Source organism: Panthera leo, chromosome A1 (assembly GCF_018350215.1).
Source record: "Panthera leo isolate Ple1 chromosome A1, P.leo_Ple1_pat1.1, whole genome shotgun sequence".
Taxonomy (NCBI): domain Eukaryota; kingdom Metazoa; phylum Chordata; class Mammalia; order Carnivora; family Felidae; genus Panthera; species Panthera leo.
Window position 1 is genome coordinate 19,111,666 of NC_056679.1, and position 24,830 is coordinate 19,136,495.

Here is a 24,830-nt window from a genome sequence, read left to right on the forward strand (position 1 = left end):
TTTGTGGGCTCAAGCCCCACAATGGGCTCACATCAGGCTCTGCGATGACAGTGCAAAGCCTTCTTGGGATTTTCTTTCTCCCTCTTTCTCTGCCCCTCTCCCACTTGTGCTCTCTCTCTTTAATAAATTTAAAAAATAAACATTAAAAAAAAAAGACATTAGCTTTAAAAAAAAAAAAGAAAGAAAGAAAGAAAAGAAAGTTCTCTAGACAAGAGTAACTAAAAGCAACAGTGGAGCAAAGGCACCTGGATAAGCAGGTCAGACTTTCTGTGCACAGAACAAGGCTCATTTATATCGGCCAAATCATGCTTGTGGGTTCCAAAGTGGGTTATGTGTGTTTCAAGAGGGGTGGACAGCACAAGACAAGCCAGTGAGATGAGAAAATAGTATAACTTTTTTCAATTTAAACATTTTACATTATTTAATACATGAATTGACAGTTGATTATATGGGAGGCAGTGAAGAATAAGGGTAAAAGCCAGTCAACCATCAGTAGTGGTTAAGCCACTTAACCACCAATTGAGCTCAGGCAAGTTACTTATTTGGGGCTTCTATTTCTTCACCTATAAAACTGACAAAATTATAAGCCTAACTAATAGGGTTGTTATGAAGATTAAACAGGTTAATATTTATAAATCACTCAGAACAGTGCCTGGTTACAAAGTAATCACTATATAAACATTAGCTTTATTATGTCAGATGATCGCACACAGGATGTCAGATATCCTACAGGATATTCCTAAGGAATCCCAAAAGAAGAGTTTATTCTTGGAAGGATTTACATAATCATTCACTTTCAAAGAATATGGAGTAGTGCAGCATCTAGGGGTCTACTTACATGAATTTTTACAACTGTATTTTCTAGCTTTAGGTAAACTAACTCCCAAAGTGGACAAGTAGCTTAAAAAAGATTCTGGCGGAGAATTAAAGATAATGCACAACGTGCAAACAGGAAGGAACTGACAGGGTTGATAGTTCTGTCCTTGGTAAAAAGCTCTTGTTCAGTCATTATGAAAGAAAAACCATACCATTTAATCACAGAAACAAGAAGATGGCCTAAAAATTAAATTATCAAGGAAACTATAAATATATACACTTTTTATTTACCAAAAAAAAAAACCTAAGTTAAAAAAAATTATGTGACTATGACTTCATATCCTCTATCATTCATTATCAACTTTTACCCTAAATTTATATACTCCCGTCTGAAACGGGATGTTGGGCAGATGTGCTCAGAATTTAGGATTTCTCAACTTATTTTTGTAAGTTATTACAGTGCTATGCCAAGATTACTAACACTCCCCTACCAGGATCTCAGGCAGCATCCCATAGCCAAACACATTAACATTTCTGCAGAGAAAAATATGAACATTCACACCAAGTAGGATTAATGAAGATCATAAATAATTTTTGGTTTAAATGCAGCACATCTATTTTGCATTTCCTGTAAACTGTTATTTACTTACTATCTTCAGGTCTGAAGATATATTTGGAAAAAGAGACAAACATGTCAAACACATTACTCCATTGTCCAAAGGAACTAGTAAGAAATTCAGTGGAGGCAGCAGCTCACACAAGTCATGGTGGGTTCAATGGGGTCCCTAAATGATACTATTTACCAAAAAAAAAAAAAAGTCAGCTGCCAATTTAAGTGGAAAATGAAAAGAAGAGAACTCGATTCAGTCATACATTTTTTATACTAAAACCAGAGAAGGCACTGAGGTCCCCATTACTAGCATAAATGTCAGTGATTAGCCGGAGTCAGAGCCACACTCCTGGAGTCTCCAGGAGCATTAGTCCCTCCAGGTGTTGCGTCCAGCCCTGGTGGCCAGTTGTGTCTGGTTGCTGCAGCCCCATAGGGAGCCCTTCGCCACCCTCAGGCTGGAACCTCAGAGAACCACTCCTTCCTTCCGCCCCTCTCCAGTGTCTTCTCCCTGCTGCTGTGGGGAAAACTCAGTCTTTAAACGAGCAGAAGAATCAGCGGGAACCCCAACAGCTGGGAGAACCACAAGGTAGACCTCCTGCTCCCAGTGTTTCTGATCAAATGGCTCAAATGTCTTTATATCCCTTGGTTTGTTTCCACTAAATTCAATTAGACTTTTTTTTCTCTTAACTTCTTTTGAAAAGGCAAGTGTAGCTTGAATGATTAAATTAGCTTAATATAATTTTTCTATGCTAATATCTGGACCGGCCACATTTGCATTCAATTTTCACTTGAATAAAACATGTATTGAACAGCTATTAAAGTGCCAGGCCTACTAAGTGGGCCAAATAAATATCATAAATAGCTTCATGGCAGCGCAAGTTGGCTTTTCCCACCAAATGAGCTTCCCCCATGAGAGTGAGGGTGGGCATAAGGCTGAGGGCGGGGGAGAAAGACACTGAACAAACCACGACAGAAATGATCAATGCCATGAAAGAGGAATGAAGGATGCCGTGCCAGCTTACGGCAAGGGAATTTAGCAAGTTTGGGGTCAAGGAAGAGTGACCCAAGTGAGGACTTGGGAGACAGGTTAACGTCAACCAGGTGAAGGCGGGAGGAGGCTCCCACCCAGGGATGGTGACTGTGGGTTGGGCAGCCCGGCCACAGAGGGCCCTGCGGATTCTCATCCTCATATCCAGTGAGGTGACTGACAGTTTGATTTTAAGCGGGGGAACAACCTCAGCAGACCTGAGTTTTACATAATCTCTCTGGCTGCAGTGAGAGAACGAAGTGGACAGCGGAGGGAGCTGGAATCGATTAGGAATCTGTTGCAATAGGTTAGCTAAGGGATGACAGAGGTTTAAACCAAGTGGTATCCGCAGAATTGGGAAGACGTGGAGAGATTCAGACACCGAGGAGACAAAACTCATAGGACTTGGTGATTTATTACTTATAGGAGGTGAAGGAGAAGAGGAAGACTCCTGGGCTTCCGGTCTGAACAATGAAAGGGGTGGCGGAGGCCTTACCGAGGAGCAGGTTTAGGGGGTAAGATGATGAGTCGAATTCTAGGTATGTGGCTTTTGAGAGAGATGGGAGACCCGTGAGGGGTGACAGCTGTGCAGCAGCACTTAGATGCAGGGGAGGGATGCCAGTCTGGAGTCACTGGCATCAGGATGGTAGTCACCTAGTGGGTGTGTAAATAGTATAAGGCGCAGAAGTCCAGGGGCACCTGGGTGGCTCAGTCGGTTAAGTGTCCGACTTTGGCTCGGGTCATGATCTCATGGTTTGTGAGTTCGAGCCCCCCATCGGATTCTCTCCTGACAGCTCAGAGTGGAGCCTCCTTTGGATTCTGTGTCTCTCTCTCTGCCCCTCCCCCACTCACGCTCTGTCTCTCTCTCAAAAATTAACATTAAAAAAAAAAAAAAAAAGGCGAGGAAGTCCAATGGTTAATGGATGAGACCAGGTGGTAGAACTGGCAGGCGAAGGAGACCATGAAGGAACAGCCAGGCAGGTGGGAGGTAAGCGAGGCGAGTGTGAGGTCACGGAATCAAGGTCAATGAAGACACAGGTTGCAAAGCGCCCCTGGGTTTTGGGACCTTGGAAGTCATCCACTGGCTGCTTTAGTGAGAGCACTTTCAGGGGAGGAGTGTGGCTTAGACGTGGGCTGAAAAGTGCACGTGAGGTGTGGAAATACACCGCAGTGTATAGGTGACTTTTTCAAGAACCTGGGCTACAAAAGGAAGGAGAGAGAAAGACGGTATTATGTGGGGGAGAACCAGGGATGAGGGGTGGTGTTGGCTGTATTTTTAGATAAGAGAATTAAGCATATTTCAAAACTGTTGGGGAGAAGCCCATCAAGGGACAGTTAGAGACAGAAGAGGGAGAGGGGATCAGGATTAACAGAGGATTCCTGATATGAGCAAAGACACTGGGGTCCACAGCAGAGGGCAAGGTTGACCTCGCACTGGAGGAGTGACACTTCTTCCACGGTGGTGACAAAGGAGGACCGATGGCTGCAGGCGCACAGATATTTTAGTGGGAGGGTGAGGTGGCTCGTACCAGATGGCTGCCAGCTGCCCTGTGTGGCAGGAGACAAACTCAGCTCTGAGAGTCAGCCATGGGGCAGGGGTTGAGGTCTGAGGGGGCGGTGTTCTAGAGAATGGGAGCAGCGCCGGCCAGGGTAGCATGGTGGGCCCGGCTGAGGAGGGAGGTGCAACCCACTCACAGTGCCCCTGTCTCCTGGGTGTGACCTTCTCGTCCAGCCTCCATGCAGTGGGCAGGCAGCTGGATTCGTGCATCAGAAGGATAACAGGGCACAGGAGTTTCGGGTATTGGTAGGAGAGAGATGAAACGGGCCATAGAATCTAGGCTGGACAGAGAGGTAAGTGCAAGCAGAGAAGTGACCACAGGGTGCAGACAAAGTCAAAGGAAATGAGCTTCCAAGGAGAGAAAGTGGGTGAATTTGGAGCAAGAAACACTTGGGGTTCCAAAGACAGACAGACGCTTGGGCCGTCAGGGTGCATGGAGCTTAGCGGGGATGAAGACGTAAGCAAACGGGACAATCCCTGCCGGATGATTCTCTCGCCAAGACCAGGCCTGCACCCAGGAAAAGGAAAAGAAATGCAAAGAGGAGCATGGGGCATGGATGGAATGGTAATAGCCCCACTTCTTTGTGATTAGGTAGGGCATTATGCAAAGAATTTAGAATCTGAACTTTTGGGAAATCTTGCTTTGAAATCTCACTTCTAAAGAAACTCATTCCTGTGAATGAAAGATGTAACAGTAAAGAGACATGATCCGCTAGAGGAAGCCAGAAGTTAACTACATACAATTTGAGATTTAGCTTTGAATTCTGCTCTTCCCTGCCATGGATTTGCCATATGATGTAATAATATAACTTTTTTAACTATAATGCACAGCAGCTAAGGTTTATTGGAAGCACCTGGTCCCTATATGCCAGGCACAATGCGGAGAACCGTGCACATGTATTTCACTGAATTCTCACAACTCTGAGGCAGAAACCATTATTATCCCTGTTTTACTAGTGGGGAAACTGAGACCTAGAGAGGTAAGCAGGGAGCTGGGTCTGCTTATCATTACTCCTAGTTTTTCAGATAAGGATGGACAATGCCATTTGCGACATTATGAGAAGGGAACCATAACAACGATGGTACAGCTCACCTAAATTCAAAATAATAATTTTGACTGCATGAATGCACCAGTTTGATTAAAAATTTTTTGAAATCTCAATACCAACCCGGGGGCCTAGGCGGCCCTTTCGGTTAAGCAACGGACTTCAGCTCAGGTCATGACCTTGTGGTTTGTGAGTTCAAGCCCCACATCAGGCTCCGTGCTGACAGTGCGGAGCCTGCTTGGAACTCTCACTCTCTCTCTCTCTCTCTCTCTCTCTCTCTCCCCCCCCCCCCCCCGCCCCTCCGCACCTTGCGCGCACGTGCTCTCTCCCAAAATAAATAAATAAACTTAAAAACAAAATCTCAATACGAACCTATGTTTCTCTGGATTAGCATGCACTCCCTCTCCTTTGTGGAAAAATGGCTTCTGCTTGAAACGCCAAAGTCAAAGCAGTATTTATTCCTCCCCATGTCAAATAAAGTGCAGTTGAATACTGTTCTCCTCTCTCCCAAGGTCAGGCTGTTTTCAGCCAGCCGAATGGTCCCTTCCCCAGGGCGTCTGGGGGCCTCCTTGAAGACCCCGATCACTCCCTGGACGAAGACGCACGGGGGAGGCAGCACCATCACCTCCACTGCCGACTCACACGTGAGTTCCGGCACCGTCACCAGTTTGTATCCAAATTTCTGGGCCAGGTCAATGGGTCCTGTGGAGGTAATGACCGAGTCTTGGCCGAGCAGCTTCAGCACCACAGTGACGTAGGCTTCCGGCCCCACGGGTGCACAGCCAAACTCAACCCACTGACCTTGAGAGAGTTGTGTCCTCTTGCTGGTTCTTATCTCCAGCGGCTGTCCTGGACTCGTTCTTGCCTCGGGAAGACTGTTGGTAAAGATGACATCCACCAAGATGTCAGGTTGGTCCGCAGGGAATGAGCACAGTGGTTGACTGGTAAAAAGTCCCACCTGGAAGGTGCCTTCCGCTGCCCTGGATGTCCTATTCAGGTCAACATGAAAGACAGGCCATTCCACCTTGAGAAAGGCACTTTGCTCCCACAGGTGGACTGGAGTGCTGTTGTCTGCCGCTTCTGGAGTCATGGTGAACCAGTAGTCCCCCGCCTCCTTGAAGTAGAAGCATTCGAACTCCAGTGTTCCCCGGGACTGGTTGGTCAGGAGGTATTTGGTGGTAACGGTCTGATTGGTGTTGGCCTCCAACAACAGGATAGATACATTCCTCAGCGTCCCATTAGCCCCACTGACATACTGGAAACCCACCGATACTGTATTGTTGCTTAGTGCTACATGGCCGGGCTTTCCCAAGAGGAGGTATTCAGCTTCTGCAAGAACTGAAATGAAATGGTGAGAATTGGTTTTACAAAGGGATCTCTGAGCAGCACTGTTGGAGACATCAAAGAAAGCAGCACTTTAAACATAAGAGAGGGGCGCCTGGGTGGCTCAGTCGGTTGAGCGTCCGACTTCGGCTCAGGTCACGATCTCGAGGTCCGCGAGTTCGAGCCCCGCGTCGGGCTCTGGGCTGATGGCTCAGAGCCTGGAGCTGGCTTCCGATTCTGTGTCTCCCTCTCTCTCTGCCCCTCCCCCGTTCATGCTGTGTCTCTCTCTGTCTCAAAAATAAATAAACGTTAAAAAAAAAAAAAATTAAAAATAAATAAATAAAAAATAAACATAAGAGAAGTGTGAAACTCAGCCAAAGGGTGCGTGAGTGATGCTGAGTGCGGATTCTGTTAGTTGGGCACCTGCACTGTTTTCATTCTAAAGTGGCTCTGCACGTTCATCCTCTTTCATGGTTATGCTTAAAACAAGGAATTAGAGACAAATACCCTGAATTCACCACATTCAACAAAGCAACACGTCTGCAATGAAAATCTATAAAGCGAGAGTAACAATTGATAATTCTCAAGATGTAAATCCAATACCTTACTTTTCTCATTTTAATCTGTTAAAAAGAAAAGGGGAGGAAAAAAAAGCCCTACATGGAGACATTTGCCCCCCAGGACGGCAAACCCAGACTTCATAGTTTCAACCTACCTGGGAATAAGATCTTTTCACAGTCAATCTGAAATTTCTTGCACTAGAGAGGTTATCTCCATGATAAAAAATACCTGCTAAAGACACCCAACTCCACCCCCCCCCCCCCCCCCCCCCCCCCCCCCCCGGTAAAAAAGACATCTTGGCCTGAAAATAATCCCTTCTGTTCTTTTGCTAAGAACTTCTTGCCCCACCCTCCTTCCCATAAAAACCTTCCATTTTGTGCAACTTTTAGGACCATCGCTACTTGCTAGATGGGGCGCTGCCTGATTCAGGAATTGCTTCATAAAGCCAATTAGATCTTCAAATTCACTCAGTTGAGTTGTGTTGTGTTTTGATAAATCATAGTCTGGTGTCTAGGTATTTGGGGGAAATGGATAAACAGTAAAGTGAGAAAACTTGATTTACATGATGCAATACAGACGGCTGTAGATGACTTAAAATGGAAGACATAAATATACTTCCAAGTTATTTTCTGATATTCAAGCCAAGTACTTAAGCATTTCTACCAGTAAAGGAACCAGTGCCCTTGGTTCGTATGAAGCAGAAATTTTTAGATGAATAAGAATTGCTGACACTTTCTTCTGCACAGGTCATCCAAGGGATAGAGTGAATGTTTATGAAATAGCCAGGCTTCTCGGCAATTTTAGTGACATCACAGTAACCATTGCTAGCCTCGATGTGATAGATGACTGCTAGCCCACAACTATCACTCAGTTAAGATCAATCATATCTTTTTAAAAAAGAAACCCATCAGAGCAGCTCAAGTAAAGAGTGGAAAAAACACAGACACACAGGAATCCTTGTTTCTATTTTGAATCCTATCCAAATACGTATCAAAGGAGACAGCATTTGGCAGGGCAACAATCAGCGGGCCCATGGCTAGGGTAAGAAACAATTCTAGATTTAAGGCACTCCAGGGTTCTTTTGGCTTGAAAAATAACATGTGTGAGCATGAATTTATTATTCTTATTGTGATTCTCTTATACATACATAATATACACATATCATGGCATACATATCATATATGTCCAAAGGCCATCTAAGTGTTATCTGGGCTGGTGGTCTTTAAATACACCCTGACGTGTATTCGGTTAATGATCATTAGAATCAGTACGTGAATATATTGGCACATAGAGGTTTTTTTTGTTTTTTGTGTTTTTTTGAACGTTTATTTATTTATTTTTGTGAAAGAGACAGACCGAGACACAGACGGAGCATGAGCAGGGTACTGGCACGGAGAGAGGGAGACACAGAATCTAAGCAGGCTCCAGGCTCTGAGCTGTCAGCACAGAGACTGGATGCGAGTCTCAAACCGCATCTCACGAACATGAGCCGTGAGATCGGGACCTGAATCAAAGTCGGATGCTTAACGACTGAGCCCCCCACATGCCCCTGTTTTTCCTTTTTAAACAGCTCAGTGCTTTACACATTTCTTATTTGAGATGAGACGAAATCAAATATATAAAACTTGGATAACCTGGAATGCTTGATCAACACTTGCTTGAAAACCATAATAGAATGAAGGTTTTTTTTTTCTTTTTTTCTTTTTCCTTCAGTTAAAACGGAAGTTGAGAGATACTCTCGTTTGGAGGGAGAGAAGTCAAAGTTGAGGAAGGGTGCTGATTCTGACACAGCTGTGCCTGGTTCAGAGGCCACCCAGCACCTATTTGTAAACAGGTGGCTAAAGAGAAGCAGTTAAGACCGAGGAAGGAGTTACGACTGAGAACAAAGATCAGATTGACTTGAATCTCATGGGGCAGGACAGTTTTTAATGCATTTTAAGATTGAGACCACACACAACTTAGGATAACTAACAAACATGATAGAGATTGTCAACCAGGCAAATAAGACTCTGATTTGATGGGCATCCAATAAATTGAAAAGACACACAGGCCCAGTCAGTAATGGAGAAAAAAGATACAGTTGATGGGTTCCAGCAGCCCAGAGAGCAGGTGTACTGAGGAGAGAACTTGCTTTACTATAGAACTCTTATTTTCATAGACAAGAATACATCCTCATTTAGAAAACTGCAATTGAATTGTACCACATTCTGGCTACCACGGTGTGGTTTTCTCCATTCTTTTAGATCGCCTCTCCCCATTCCTTTATTATATTTAAAGTAATTGGTGTCTCAATATAAGCATGTTGCATTAAAAACAACAACTGTTAATGGTATATTTTGATCAATATCAAATGGAGAGGGAAAAAACCCAGGTCTAGGAAAATACTTCCTTTTCCATTAGCAGCATGTGCACTCAACTTCTATGTTCTTATTTTATGCTCATTGAACTTTTATTCTCATATTCCAGTAAGATATTTAGTCTCAACGACAAACATCCTTGCACACTGTGTACAAATGGAAAATTCTGATGTCTTTATCATTACGAAACCAAGGACACGTTTGTAATTTTTTGTATGAGGCTGTTGTTACACATGGAGTGATAGGGATTTTAAGTAGGGATGAATAACATTAAGATAATTGAATCCCAGGCTCATTTTCAACAAATCAAGCATCTTCTTGTTTAAATAAACTTCTTCAAACGAAAAGGCTGAGGAAAGCGATTCAATGGACAAAATGAACAGTCCACACTCTGGTCCAGTTATGTGGATGTGTCACTGATATCACACAAGCCATGATCCCTTGGATCATGTTTCTTCAATTTGAAAACAATTTCCACTCTTATACCATGAACTGCTTAGATGTCTATGAAATATTTGGAAATCATCAAAAGAAAAGTAGTACATTGTTGAATCTGTTAAGGTTCAGTAGTTGCATAAAACTCTCTGAGTAACGAACTCAATTTTCAGCTGAAACAAAGTGAATAAAGAAAAGTAACAGTAATCACCTACTCTAGGCTCAGACAAGGTGTTTTCCCTTTCTATTTTATCATCACAACAGCACTGTGATGTCAACAAGAAACTTGTCCAAGGCAAACAACTGGCAAGGACTGAAATTTGGACTGGTTCCAAAGATATTTTAACAGCAAAACTCTCCTGTAAAGTGAAATCAAACGGAGAATCCCAATTTAAAACAAACAAACAAACAAACAAACAACCACACATTCATGTGTGTCTGAGAGTTTCAATGTATAATACTGAATTACTAGGACATCAGTCAAAGAAAATTCAACATAACATGCTTGTCTCCAGTTTGCTTAAATGAAAATGAGGGGCACTTGGGGGGCTCAGGTTATGATCTCAAGGTTCATGGGTTCAAGCCCCACATCAGGCTCTGTGCTGACAGCTCAGAGCCTGTAGCCTGCTTCGGTTTCTGTGTCTCTCTCTTTCTCTGCCTGTATCCCCATGCATGCTCTGTCTGTCTATCTGTCTGTCTCTCTCAAAAATAAATAAACATTAAAATTTTTCAAAAAATTAATAAATGAAATGCCTTTTTTTAAATTATCTTTTTAAAGGCTTCAAAATATATTTAAAGGGAATTTTGCATCAATATATATAGAACCTTAAGAGAACCCAGGGTTGCAAGGATTCCAGTTTAAAAGGTACTGCACTATAGACGTGCCCTGCCTCCTTCATGCAGGGTCATCAACATCCATGCATTTATAAACCCCACGTTTATGTTTCTTCATTGACACTGACAGCATGATGTATACTTAATAATACTCACCATAGTCACAAAGTACCACCAAGAGTAGATTTGAAAAGTCTTTCAACATTTGTTTCATTCTGATCAGCAAAATCCCAGGTCTTTGGTCTCCTCATGTCCTTTCTCACATCCAAACTGTGTTTTTTTGTGTTGTTTTTTTTTTTCAAAAACACCTGAAATTAGAATCTCAAAAAATGATGCCTCTGTTCAACGTGATTCACAAAATAGTAATCATGAAATGGCAAAACCATTCTGAGAAGTCAAACTTCATGGGTGCCACTGAAAATAGGGAGGACATTAACTTTCCCCGGGGAAATGATTTGTGCTTGTACGTCCCTTTGGTTCCATTACAGCTCACCTGTTAAGCACATTCAGGTGTGTGCAACACCAAGCTTATTTTTGCAAAACACCAAGTCTCTCATCTTTGTAACGTGTGCTTCAGTGGAGAGTTTATGTGCTGAATTTCATCAAAGTTAAGAGCCAGTCTGGATAACACACTTTCACCTATTTATCTGTTTGGCATTTCACGCCAATCAATTTGCTAAAATTTTGCCGAATTTTCATTTTGCACTGTGCTGCATGGACCGGGCTCGCTTCTACAAATGGACTTACAACCACTGTCTTTCCTGCACGTTATCTGGATTGCTTCATTTCTTAATGCCTAGGAGCTATATCAAAACTATCAAGCCTTTTAAAAAGATACTCAGAGTGTTGCATTTAAATGTAAACTCCCTGTGACACTGACTTCCATTGTTTAGGGTACTCTCAAGAGAAAACAAATAAATAACAATTATCATCTTCTGTCAGTTTCCCAATACTTGTTGCTGTCAGTAATGCATCAGGAGGCAGATGATTTCATGCAGCAGTCTTGCCAGACCACCTAGGAGGGTAGGAAATACCTTGCTGGCCTGTGCTTCAGAACGATTTGTGGGAGGGGGCACTTACTTTGTCTATAAATAGACTAGTCTATAAATAGACTAGACTGTAGAATAAGATCCAGGGCCCTTGTCAATTTTTTTCGATTGAAATCTACTAAACTATGGGCTAGTAAGCATAATCAACCAGGTCTTTTCTTAATGTTTACATTTCCCCATTATCCACAGTCTAGTTTAATAATATACTATATTCCAAATATATATGTACATCTCTTCAGAAAAGACAGAAATTAATGGAATTAAAAGGCCTGTTGAAATAATAATAAAAAAAAAAATCAACGGCGGGGGGGTACTGATTTGTCTCTACTAGCTTTCTTTCAGTAGGAGTTGGTTGAACAAAGGAAACACTGTACTTCCTCAAAGGGAAGCAGAGATTTGAAGTGTAATTAGGCAGATGATTAAGGGCCACTCCCCTCCCCAACATAAAAAGAAAATTCCACTTTGCTGGAATTAGGCATAGATTTGACCCAATCTTTTCCTTGAACCTGGACTGGGAAACAGGGTGGAAGACAGCAGGTGAACATCACCGTATCCCCCAGGCAAGTTTGGGCACTTAAGGCAATAAAACGCTTCCTTTTGAATTACTGATACTCAAGTAACCACAGTAAGGAGGGGCAAGGATCCCTGGCTCCCAAAAGTTGAATGGGCTCCTCCCAAATTGCTTGATTTTCCATGATAACCATTTTTTAAAGAAGCTCCTAATCGCAACTGATGTGATTGTAACACATTTTCCTTCTTATAAAAATGATGAGTAAAACACAGAATAGTGTGATAATCTGTATTTAGAACTGAATGGAAATGGAAAAATAAGCCTACCTAAAAATCATAAGGATTTTTAAAATGTTCTTAAGCTTTTGAAAATAAATGCTTAAGTTTTACTATCCCATTCACTAATTTGAAGACCTTAAGAGAGCACCCCACAATGGAATGGAACGCTGGGTAAAAAGCACATTTTTTTAAAAAAATAAGATTCCTTCCTTCCTCTCTCTCTTTTTACTTTGTTTGCTTATTGTCTTCCAACATGTTGTTCCCAATACCAAGACTGTCTACTTTTACAACGTTTGGCTTGAGAATCATTTTGAGAAAATAAAAACTTACGTCTATTTTACACACATTTAAAAACACTTCTATATAGCATTCAGACATAAACATTTACAGAAAAATTCCAAATGCATCAGCTAGAGGGTAGGGAGAAGTAGTGAATATTTTCAGTGGCTAATGGCATCACACCAAGCTCAGATCCCCTGTTTTTGCTGAAACCAGTTAAGATTGATTCCTACGGTGTCTTCATTGCTGCGGAAAAAGAAAAGGAATTAACCTAAACTCTACTAGGACCAATGATTTATCAAAGAATTAAAGGGAAAACAAAAAGAAGCAAAGTGACTCTATCCCTTCTGACAAACAGGCACACGCTCGTGTGCATCCATCTAATAATATTTATTAACCGGAAATCCCTAGTTCCAAAGCAGCCTGTGTAAACAGGCATTATTTATACACTCAGTGCAGCGGGCTCTGCCCTGGTCCCACGGACTGGACGCAGCTTCCCTAGGAGGCTGTGCGCTCCCCACATCTACAGTTTCCCAAGGGCCCGCAAGTCAAGTTCATGCCTGGAAATCTAGCCCTGCCCAAGTTGTCAGCACAGAGCTCCATTAAGATGAGGACCGTTCTGAAATGCTGAAATCTCATACAGTGTGTACCCCAGAAAAGATTTCTTTCTGGAAATAGGCAAACTTGTTCAGAAACGCGGAGCACCCCCAAGACGCTATCTTTCAAGGGTCCCAACCCACCGGACTCAACACCAGTCTGCAGCCAGCCCGGGTCTCTCGCCAACACCTGTGCCAAGAGAGCCGGGACTCCGAGACGCGCAGACGGACACTTTCTACAGAGTATCCCCTGGGGCGGAGGCTGAGCACCCAGCGGCGGAGGGAGCTGCAACAGCACCTCCACCTGCGCTCCGAGCCGGCGGGGAGGGCGGGGCGGGCAGGGTCCAACGGGTATTGCCCGACCCCCCACCCCCACCCCCCGGAGCCGCCGGGGACTCCGGCAGCGCAGCAGCGCCCACGGGGGCTGGGGGGCAGCAGGGTCTTCCTACCTCTCGGGACCGGCGGGCGCAGCGGCCAGAGCTGGGGCGAGCGAGGCGGGCGGCGGGCTGGTGGCCTCAGGGGCCGCGAGGAAACGCGCACAGCATCCCGCGTCCCGGGACTGCCCGCCTGAGCCCGCTGGCGCTCGGCTCCGCTGCCCCGCCCAGGCCCGCCCCCGACGGACGGCGCAGGGAGGGCGGCACCGGAGGGCGGGGGGCCGGGCAGCGGGCGAAGTCAACCCCGCCCGCTCTGGGCTGCGCATCCTCCCAAGCGCGCGCGGCCGGCGGAGCCTCGGGGAGCCGGGCAGAGCCCCGACGCGCCCTCGCCCGCGGCCCACGGCCCACGGCCCACGGCCGGGGCCAAGGGCGAGCCGCGGTCTTCCCTCGTTCCGATTCAGTCACTTCTCCCCCGGTGTCATTTTCTTCTGGGGGACCACAAAAGTAGGTCATCCAAGTGGCCTAACTGGTGGGCAGTAAACTTTGGCTTCCCAAATGTTCTTGGGGATTGTCAAAAGAGAATCAGGTCAAGTGCATCTCAGTTTCGATTTTTCTCTCTCAGGAGCCAGAGTTGGTTCAATTAAAAACATAAAAAGTGACATTTAATAAACTCTTAATTCTCAAGTGTTAAAGTTGTCTTTTGAAAAGAATGCTAGAGGATAGAGCTGCACCTTAACAGCTGTGCTTGGTTTTCAGTACACGGAAAAAAAATGTGAATAGTTTCCCATTTGCTTTTCTTTTACGCAAAATATACCATTTTACAGACAAAAGTAGTGTGTGGTAATAGAAATCAGAACATAGTGGTGGCCTCTAGGGAGCAGGTGACTGGAAAGAGGCACCAGGGAACTTTGGGGATGTCAGATATGTTCTGTTGGCTGGGGTGTGAGTTACATGATCTATTACGCATTTGTTAAAATGCGTCCATCTTAAGATCTGTGCATTTCACTGAAATTTTACCTCAATTTTTCAAACAAAAATACAGCATTTGCAGGTGCTTGAATGCGTCACTTAATCTTTGAAAAGATAGCACAATTCTTTATCAGAGTTATCAGAGGTTGTCTGAGGTACCAAATTTGCTAAGTACTTACCTTGTCCAATAATTAATCCTATCAGTACCAACTCAATCCATCCAAGCTTTCACTGACAGAATCATCTAGTCCAACATCCATTCATCAGCTCAAGTCGGGATTTCTTTTCAAATACATGCCACAGTCCTTGGCGTTTTTGAAAGTAAAAGCTCAACATAAAGAGTGGGCTTTGGAGTTACAGAAAGCTTCGTTCCAGCCCTACCTCAGTAACCTTGGCAAACGTTTAATCCCTCCTCTCCCCCAGCATAAAAGGCATAGGTGTACTGACGTAGTGTGGTGACGAAGTGGAATATATATATAGAAAGCAACTTGCTCTGCATTAATCTTGCAGACACACACTCTCCCTACAAATCCACCCTTGGAATTTAGGAGGACCTAAATCCAGGTACAAGTGACTGGATCAGTGCACTTGGACACTTTTTAAGTAACAGCTGTATTGAGATGCTTGGTCATTTTTGTCTTAATCAGAATTCTTGCCAGACTGTGTTTCTGTCTTTGTTGCACATGTAAGGGTGTAATTTTTGGTAAAGGAACGCGGCATAGGCGTGTAGGGAAAAAAAGCTTCCAAAAGAACGGTGATATGGTCTTGCTGGGATTAATTAAAACAAGCTGCTGTCAAGGTACCTTTAATTCTCTTTCAGGGTCAGTGACTGGTCTAGTAATTTTGTGCAAATTGTGTAAAACGTATTCACAATCTCAACAGTGTCCTTTATACACATGGAGAGATCTTTTATTTCCTCAGATAATGCTCTGAGAGAAAAGCTTTAACTGACTCATGATTATCAGGACTCAAGGAAGAACACAAATGACCCAATTTTCACCTGTAATAACAAGATCTTACACGTGTGTTAACCTGATTTCTGGCATGCTTCCCACATCATGGATATGCCCCATGTCATGTAAGACACAGTATCTCAGACGGGCTGAGTCCTGACAAGTCTGGTTGAGAAACCTCTTGGGCATATGGTAAAGGACACAGACTTAGGTTTGCAAGTAAATTCATGACACATCATAATCCAAAAATCATTCAAGTATTCAGCTAATACTTAACTAGGAGCCTACCATGTACAATCACTGACCTAAACCAGAAAAGATTTAAAAGATTCAATTATATGAATCTTTGAGCTTTATTTTTTTTTAATGTTCTTATTTATTTTTGAAGGAGAGAGAGACAGAGCATGAGCGGGGGAAGAGCAGAGAGAGAGGGAGACACAGAATCCAAAGCAGGCTCCAGGCTCTGAGCTGTCAGCACAAAGCCCGATGCGGGGCTCGAACTCATGAACTGTGAGATATGACCTGAGCTGAAATCGGATGTTTAACCGACTGAGCCACCGAGGCGCCCCTTGAATCTTTGAACTTTAAAGAAACCCAATTCCTCTATTTTTTTATGGCTCCAAGACAAAATATAGTCATGTACACAGGACAGATAATAACTATTACGGAATTTAGAAATAGAGTCATATACTGAAAACAGATTTTTCTTTTTTTTTTTTTTTAATTTTTTTATTTATTTTTGGGACAGAGAGAGACAGAGAATGAACAGGGGAGGGGCAGAGAGAGAGGGAGACACAGAATCGGAAACAGGCTCCAGGCTCCGAGCCATCAGCCCAGAGCCTGACGCGGTGCTCGAACTCACGGACCGCGAGATCGTGACCTGGCTGAAGTCGGACGCTTAACCGACTGCGCCACCCAGGCGCCCCTGAAAACAGATTTTTCTAAAGCAGGTAGGAATGAGCACAGTATGATAATTGGGGTGGAGATGGAGAAGTGAATGGGGAAACAGTTAAGAAAGGGAAGTCTGCAGAGTCAAAGGAAGTATGCCCCAGGAATGGGAAGGGGCACACCTCATGCTGTTCCTCTAACCCAACAGCCTCCACTTACTGACGATCTCTTGGTCCTTGCGAGCCTAGTTTATGAGGCTCTTCCTCTCCCACAAGAACTAAAGGATCCTCCTTCTGTCTTGCACAGCATGTACCTGTGCCCCTTCCATTCCATCTTCAGGTAAGGTTGTTTACATGTCTATTTCCCTAACTGCGCCACCCTTTTAAAGGTGGGGACTGTATCTTATTCATTTTGTTTCCACCCCCCACCGGCAGCCCACGTAATTCCTCACACAGTCAATATGGATTTTTAACAAAAAAATTTTTTATTGAATTGAATGGGAGATAAAGTAGGATAAATGGAGCCAGGTTATAAATAGGTATATACATGAGAGTTCATTCATTCAGTTAATATTTATTGAATGCTTATTGTGTGCCAGGTTCTGTTCTAGGCTCTGAGGATATATCCACAAACACACCAGACAAAAAGCTCTCCCCTTACGGAGCTCACACTCTAGATCTGTCTTAATAAGGGATGGGATTAGCAAATAAATTCACAGAAATTCAACCATAACTCTTGGCCAAAAAACAAAAACAAGACACACATTTAAATAGTTTACTTATTGGTGTTATAAATGTCTACTGTTGCTATGTAGTTTTTATTGTATATTGTACTTACTATATTCATAATATATTCATACCCATGTATCACTCTATAGGGATTCGACCTGTAAGACGATATAAAGAACTTCGCTGGCAATTTAAGAGTTTCAGGGATCATTTTAAGCATGCTTGATTTCATTCCAAGGCACAGTCTTTAAAAATCTAACCAGCTTATATGTGTGACTCTACTGTACCAAAGTGAAAACGCTGATATTGTTGGGCAGAGCATGAGAATGACCACCTGATGAATCCATGTCTGGTCAGGCGAGTCTGGTTATAGGGAACCAACACTTGGAGAGACAGTACATTCACGCGAATGCACAAGGTTAGTCAACCGTGAAATTCACATCAAGAATTAAAAAAAAAAAGTTCATGAGCCATTTCCCATTCTTTTAGAACAACTAAAACAGTAAGATCTTGAGGTCAAAAATAAAGAAAAAATGTTTAACGTACTGGCTTATTCTGATTAAAAGTTTATCATTTTAATATGTTTTTCAAAGAGTATTTTAAAAAGAACACCAAGGTAAGAAAAATCATTTACAAGTTTTCCAGTAATTTTACTCTATATACATTAATTCCAATCATTTAATCCTGAAAACAACCTGCACTTGTACAGTGTAAAAAAATCTTTGATAGTGACTAGAAAAATTCCATTATCATAAAGCTACAAATTTATGCTCCTAAGAGCAAAGTTAGTAAAGCAAAAATAATAATTATACCAGTGATAAGCACCGAGATGAATTTTTTTGCATTTAGGGCCTGATTGGTTGTATTTAAACATAACTTCTACCAATAGAAGACCAAAATAACATCTTATTTGGCAAAAAAAAAAAAAAAAAAAAAAAAGGAGGGGGAGGGAATGGGTGGGTGGGTGGAATCAAAAATATACATATATAAGTCTAGAAACAGTGAAGAATGCCCACTTTAACAGTAAAATCAATCATACTTGTTTTCTAATTAATGTGACATGTGCGAAATATAGTCATGTCACTTTTCTTCCTCCTAGTTCACTTTATACAACTTAGACTGCTCCACTTCTGTTAATGTGTTGTCACACTAATGTAAACAAATATGTTGAACCGTGGGAGTTTGCTGTAATGAATCCAAATCCTAAGAGCTAGATCCAGTAGCTCAAACAGTCTCAACTGCAATTCATCCCAACCGCTGAAACAGATTATTATTTACCTTTGTAATTTCTGAAAAGCCTTAGCCAGATGAGACATCATGTGTGTAAGCGTGTGTGCAAGTGCGTATGAACATGCGTGTACAAGTCTGCCAGAGCAGTGTGAGTGTAACCCAGAAACAGGAGTGCCACACAAACAAGTCTGCACGGTGGCCTGAAAGACATGGGGCCATTGTTTGGCTAGACACTGAATTCCCCCAAAACAAACCTGAGGCTGAACAATGAGGACATTAGGGGCTATCTGTCATCACGATACAGAATGAGCGACAAGTTTGGAAAATGAAGACATTCCCGTAAGGCTGGAGGATGTGAAGCAGCAACAGCCACTTTTGCAGGTGGGGATCAGAGACTGACTCTGGCTGCAGTGGGAGGGATTCCCTGGGTCTACAGCTGAGGATCCCTGCAACTCCCCAAAGGGCATCTGCAGGGGGCCCTCCACCTCACTCAGTGACATCTTAGGGATCCCAGAGCTTAAGCCTGGGTATCCCCACCTGCTGGTCACCATGGGTCTCTCAGTGCAGACGCTATCCCTTCTGGAGGCTTGGCCGAAAACCATCCCTGCTTCCCACTTTCGACGCAGTCTTAGAAGGGGATCTCTTTGCGTCCCTGTGGGGTCCCTGAGTTTGAGGTAATGCCAACACACCGACATATGAAGTCAGGCAGCCCACTTTAGAACTCAAACAATCGAAATTCAGGAGTAGCCAGTTTTTGTTATCTTGGTAATACTTGCTAGTGACATAGTTTCTCAACACAGCTTCTAATATATGGGGTAAAGAAAAAAAATATTGCTGGGATATGAAATATTTTTTTAAAGTGCAGTGTTGAAACTCCTTAAGAGTAGGAAAAGGAGACCAATTACTTGTCCCCTTTCAATGTTCCTGTCCTTGGCTTTCCAGGTCAAAGAGCACCAAGGTTCCTGTTTAAGCGACCTAAAGGTTCTCCCGGCCCCTCCCCCACACAACCCTAGGGAATTCCTGAACCCTCTAAGTTCCAAATTTGTAATCACATCTCTGGGCGTGTCTATACAGCTCATTAATTCAGTTTCAAAATCCACAGCATTTTTAAAACAAAATGACATAGTTGCATTCTTTAAATGCCAGCTATGAAATCATTACTTGGAAAAAAAAAACTAGTCAGACTATACATACGTAAGTCAAATACAACTCTCTCCTTTTTTAAGGTGTCTGTTGAAGACATGCTTATAACTGCTTCTAAAGAAAAGCCCTTACTTAGGAGAAGCCTCATGTGGCGTTCTGTGGTTTCACGTCCTGTTCAGTGTTGTCACTTAAGCTACACTGTACGTATGACTTGCTTCATGAACACTCTCCCATAATGGGCACATTACATGCAGAGGAAAAACTTTGTTTATAATTCAGTGAATTTTAGTCACACCAGAAAAATGATCTAACCTGTCCAAACACTCAACTTCTTCCCCCATTAATAACTAGATTCCCTTCTTTAAAAAAACAGATTTGAGGATCAAGTTAAAATTCACCATATTTCAAGTTAAACCCTGAGGGCTCTATACAACTGTAGCATGATTTCCAACTCACTGTGGCATTCAGTTTTCTGTATTTTCCTATATTTATCCTAAGTAAACTTCCTGGACCATAATATTTAGGGAGAAATTAAAAGGGTTTTATATTATAGTGTAAAGTTCCAGAAATTCTCAGTTCATCAAGGTTTACTCTGAGCTCAATGTCATACAACCTCTACATGATACAAGTGTATGGACACAAAGTATTTTAAATACAAAACCCTTAGCTCTGTGTCATAAATAAGTTTGGGTAAAACCGCAAGCCTTCCACTGAATCATCTCGGCAAAGATGGCCCATCTTCTCTGCCAGAAGCAACCTAGGAATCAAGGGGAAAACCACAATCATCTGTCCATTCAGAAACACAAACACAGTTGTAATGAAGACCAAGGACTCGCTTACCTTTCCTTAGCCAGGAGGACAGACATTCCCACCAGCTTAGCAAACTCTTCTGATGTCAGGGATCCCTTTTCTGAAACCTAACAGAAACACAGCAGGAAAAAAAATATGATAATTTGGCCACCTAGGTACTAACCTAGGGAGAATGTCTACCATTATGCTCAGGAAAGAATATATTGGATTTCCTAATAAAACTCAAGAATATTCAATATTGAACTAAATCTTCTTCACTAATGCTCAATTCCACAAATGCGGAAGGGCCCAGAATGAATATAGCAGAGCCTAAAACATCACGAAGCCCTCTACAAAGTTACAAAGGCACTGTACTAAACCGCCAAAATAACCCTTGATATTCTGAAAAGGAACATATAATAAATTCTAATGGAGTACATACTGCATGTCCCACATATAGGGTCCTTATATATAGGTTTAGCTTAAAATATACGGTAGAAATATCTATAGTCTTGAGGTTTTCCTCTAATTTAAAATAAATGTAATAAATATTTAAATTAGGCAGGCTCGCCACAGAGGCTATGAAGGCAGTAATGTTTCAAGTCTCCTAATGAGTAACAGCAGCAGTTTGGCTGGTAAAATCCATCTAAACTACAGTTCCTTTTCGTGTTTTTTTGAAGCAATTATTTCATAAAACAACTTGTGATGTTTTATAAGACTGTTTATGTAGGTGGTACTGACAGAAAAAGTTCAGTCAAGGGTAACATTCTGATGAACAAAGTTAAAAACCTGTCCACAAGACTGAGTTTCAAACAAAAAGATAACACCTCAGGAATTCTAATTCTCCTTGGCAAGTCTCAAAAAGCTTTAAAAGTATCATTTTGATTAGTATTCACTAGTGTTAATAGGTGTTTTTAATTGGGTCTACAAACATTACTTTTTAGAAAAATTAAATTCAAAAGGAAAGCCTGTTTCTCAAGTTGCTATGGAGTCACGTCTTGGTGGGCAGACTAATGAGGAAACTGGTTCACATACGGTCTCCAAGGCTGAGGCCACCATTTCCTCTTCCTTGTGGGACTGAAGCTCAATTACCATGACGCCACTGTCAAAAACTCGGAGCCTGAAAACCGCAGATGGGAAAACCAAGCTGTGAGTATCTAGGATCTTCAACCACTAAGGAGGTACAAATATCCTGTACTTTCTTTTATGCTGGGCATGAGGGCAATATTAACACAAAACAGCATCTAAAACGTAACAACCACAGGCAATTACAGCATAACTAGGAACTCACGAATAAATACAGTTAATAACATTATGAACTATAATCCACAGGCTAAATAAAATATGTCTGGCACTTTTTTTTTTTTTTTTTAATCTGAAGGGAGGAAAATACAATTCACAGCTGAACATCTGTAGTTTTAAATCTCCAGAAACAAGCACGAAATGTCTAGCAGAGGGGCTGGTTATTCTGACCTCATAGGAGAGCCCACATTCTTCTTTCATTGCCCCAAATCAACAAGAGTTGGCCCACTAGCCCCTCAGGCCATGTACCGCCCGGGTAAGGAGGGAAGCTAGGAGAACAAGTGAATTCTGCTCACACGGTATAATTCCCAGAGGGGCGATGTGTTGGTTCACCACGCACAGACCTGTGTGGGCAGACCTGGCAGGGTTTTCCTGTCTACTGTGTGACGAACAGTGGCTCAAGTTGGCACGCTTCTTGCAGAGGTTCTTTTACCTGAGAGGTAACTGTAGTGCTTCCAGCATCTTGCATGCATTCACTAGATCTTCTGGTGAGAGCAACTAATAGAAAGAAAATCCAGTTTATACTACAAATTAATAGAGTGATGCTCGTGTGTTCAAGGCCCATGGTGGGTGTGGAGTCTTTTTTTTTTTTTTTTAACTTAAAATAAATAAATAAATAAATAATCATTTATCAAGGCTTTCATGTTGCCTTAATCACCACAAGGAAAAAAGGATTAACAAAGAAGCGAAGCAGTGCTATCCGACAGAAAGCAATGCAAGCCGTATATGTAACTCTAAGTTTTCTGGTAGTCATATTCATAAAATAAAAAGAAACAGGTGAAATTAATTTTAAAACATGTATTTTATTTAAGCCAATAAACCTAAAACATCAACATATAATCAATATAAAAATTATCAATGAGATATTTAACATTTCTTTCTTCTGTACCGAGTCTTCTAAATCTGGTGTGTAATTTACACTTACAGCATATCTCAGTTTGGATTAGGTGTATTTCAAGTTCACAGTCGTCACATGTAGCTAGCTAGTGGCCACCCTTCCAGACCCATGCAACCTTAAAGAATCAGCCCACTGTGGCGTTTGACAAATACAGCTTTGAGTCATAGGCCCAGCCTGGGTCCAAATGCCTGTCAAACCTCTATTTCCAGGTGCAGCCTTGGTCAAATAATTTAATCTCTGGAAGCCTCAAGTTCCTCATCCTCATATTATTCCCAAGACGGGGACAGTAAAAGTAGCTGCCTCACTGAGGTACTGGGAGGCCTGGTCAGTAGGAGGTACTCACTGACGGCAGTCTTGAGGACTATTCAAATAAAAACAGAGCAGAGGCTTTGCTCGTGAACCTGGGGTGGGCGCTTGAAAGATGTAGGAGTTCTCTGCACAGAGGTGACTGCTGACACCGCAAAACTGTTTGACTGAAGGGCACAAAGAGTGCACGGACCATACACATGTGGGTGTGAAGGGGCAATGAGAGCTGAAGAGCAGCCACTGCTGATTCACGGCCAAAGGCAGAGGGCAGCTTTCCCTCTGTTTCTCTCCAGGCCATCTGTGTCCAACCCAGTTAGTCCAAACACGGAACTGTCACAGGGAAAAGGCCTCATACACAACCTTACTAATCACAATACAAACACAGAATATTAAAGCCAGAAGGTATCCATCAGTCCAAATCCTTGTTTTAGACGTAGGACAACCGAGTCTCAGTGAAGTTAAGTAAGCTACTCAAGGTCAATCATCATGTCACTGGTAAAACCAGGAAGAGTGTCTACCTCCTAGATCCCCAGAGCAGGACAGTATTCTTGTCACTGCACCACACTACTTCTCAGATGGTTTTGATATTCTCAGCCCTTCCTCAAATTGTATTCACTGTAGGGGAACTTGTATTATGTTAAGAAAGTCTATATTTAGTTAAAAGAATATCTAAATGTTCTATTCTTACCTCCATTCCTCGAGCTCGGTTTACTAAACAGTATACCTCCGTAAGTGACATTATTCCCCCTCGTTCCTGTTAAAATACAAAATTTAAAAAGTATTATGTTATAGTTCACACAAGTTAGCATTCCTTAACAGAAATCATAAGCAGAGTGAAATCAGGATTCATAAAATTTCCTAAGAAGCCTTTTAAAAACTAAATTTGCACACAGGAAAACCTAGCCAGATACGTGAAGCATTTCAAATTCAATATTTGGACTTTAACATCATTATTACTGTTTCAACATTTACATAAATAAAAAGAGGGCCTCTACACCAAGTTTCAAAAAGTGTATTTAAATGTTTTGAGTTATTACAACTAATAAATGAAAAAATTATAGAATTAAATGGCAATATCACCATTGTAATCTCTAATGAAGTAACAGATCTAGACATTGAGTGTTAGTAGCTGCTAACATCACACAAAAAAAAGACATTCTGCGCCTGCTGATGGAAATGCACAGCACCCTCTATGAAATATCCAGCAGGAAAAAAAAAAAAAAAAAGAACTTCTAGATATAACTACCAGTCTACAGGGAATACATAAGGCAGGGAAGTATGTTAACATACAAGTCAGCAAGATCCAGACTCTGAGACACTCTATAAGAAAAACCACTAGTTTCTTCAATAAATAAATTTTATAGGAGAGAAAAAAAGAGGAGAGGGAAACCCACGGAATTAAAAAAAAAAAAAAACACCTGGGTGGCAAATCAACCAATTGCAAAGTATCCTGATTTGAACAAACTAACTATAAGAAAAAATGTGAACACTAAGTAGATATTTGATTATATTGAAAATAATTTTTAATTTGTGAAATGGGATTATAATTACATTACAGGCATCTTTATCCTTGTAATTACATACTGAAAAATTTACACATAAAGTAATGTGATGTCTTGGATTTGCTTTAAAATCATATTTTTTTAATGTTTATTTATTCGCTTTGAGAGAGTGCGTGAGTGTGGGCCTGCAAGTCGGGGAGGGGCAGAGAGGAAGACAGACAATCCAAGCAGGCTCTGCACTGTCAGTGTAGAGCCTTACACGGGGCTCAAACACACCAACTGTGAGATCATCACCTGAACTGAAATCAAGAGTCAGGACACTTACCGACTAAACCACCTAGGTGCCCCTGCTTTAAAATAATTTCCAGTGGACAATGTTTACAGATAAACCTGGATGATGGGCATGCAGGGATTCATTATATTTTTCTTATTTTGTCATGTTGGAAATACGTCTTAATATGAGTGCTT

General features: G+C 42.2%; 2 protein-coding genes across 3 annotated transcripts in view; both read right to left on the bottom strand.

Annotated features, from left to right (window-relative positions):
• The window catches only part of THSD1 (thrombospondin type 1 domain containing 1), a 66,864-nt gene extending 53,062 nt beyond the window's left edge, over positions 1–13,802 (bottom strand). Inside the window, exons 1-3 of one of the 2 annotated variants that reach the window (XM_042907145.1) lie at positions 13,730–13,802; positions 10,724–10,875; positions 5,430–6,395 (exon numbers count right to left, since the gene is read on the bottom strand). In XM_042907145.1, the coding sequence (XP_042763079.1) occupies positions 5,430–6,395; positions 10,724–10,781 (1,024 nt within the window). In that variant the 5' untranslated portion in view covers positions 10,782–10,875; positions 13,730–13,802. Of the gene's footprint in view, positions 1–5,429; positions 6,396–10,723; positions 11,872–13,729 lie in introns of those variants that run through there. The other variant, XM_042907187.1, reaches the window with a different exon arrangement.
• Positions 13,803–16,927: 3,125 nt separating this feature from the next.
• Positions 16,928–24,830, bottom strand: part of VPS36 (vacuolar protein sorting 36 homolog) — a 30,252-nt gene continuing 22,349 nt past the window's right edge. Inside the window, exons 10-14 of the mRNA XM_042907263.1 lie at positions 23,549–23,614; positions 22,090–22,154; positions 21,390–21,474; positions 20,406–20,482; positions 16,928–20,322 (exon numbers count right to left, since the gene is read on the bottom strand). Of these exons, the coding sequence (XP_042763197.1) occupies positions 20,229–20,322; positions 20,406–20,482; positions 21,390–21,474; positions 22,090–22,154; positions 23,549–23,614 (387 nt within the window). The 3' untranslated portion in view covers positions 16,928–20,228. The remainder of the gene's footprint in view (positions 20,323–20,405; positions 20,483–21,389; positions 21,475–22,089; positions 22,155–23,548; positions 23,615–24,830) is intronic.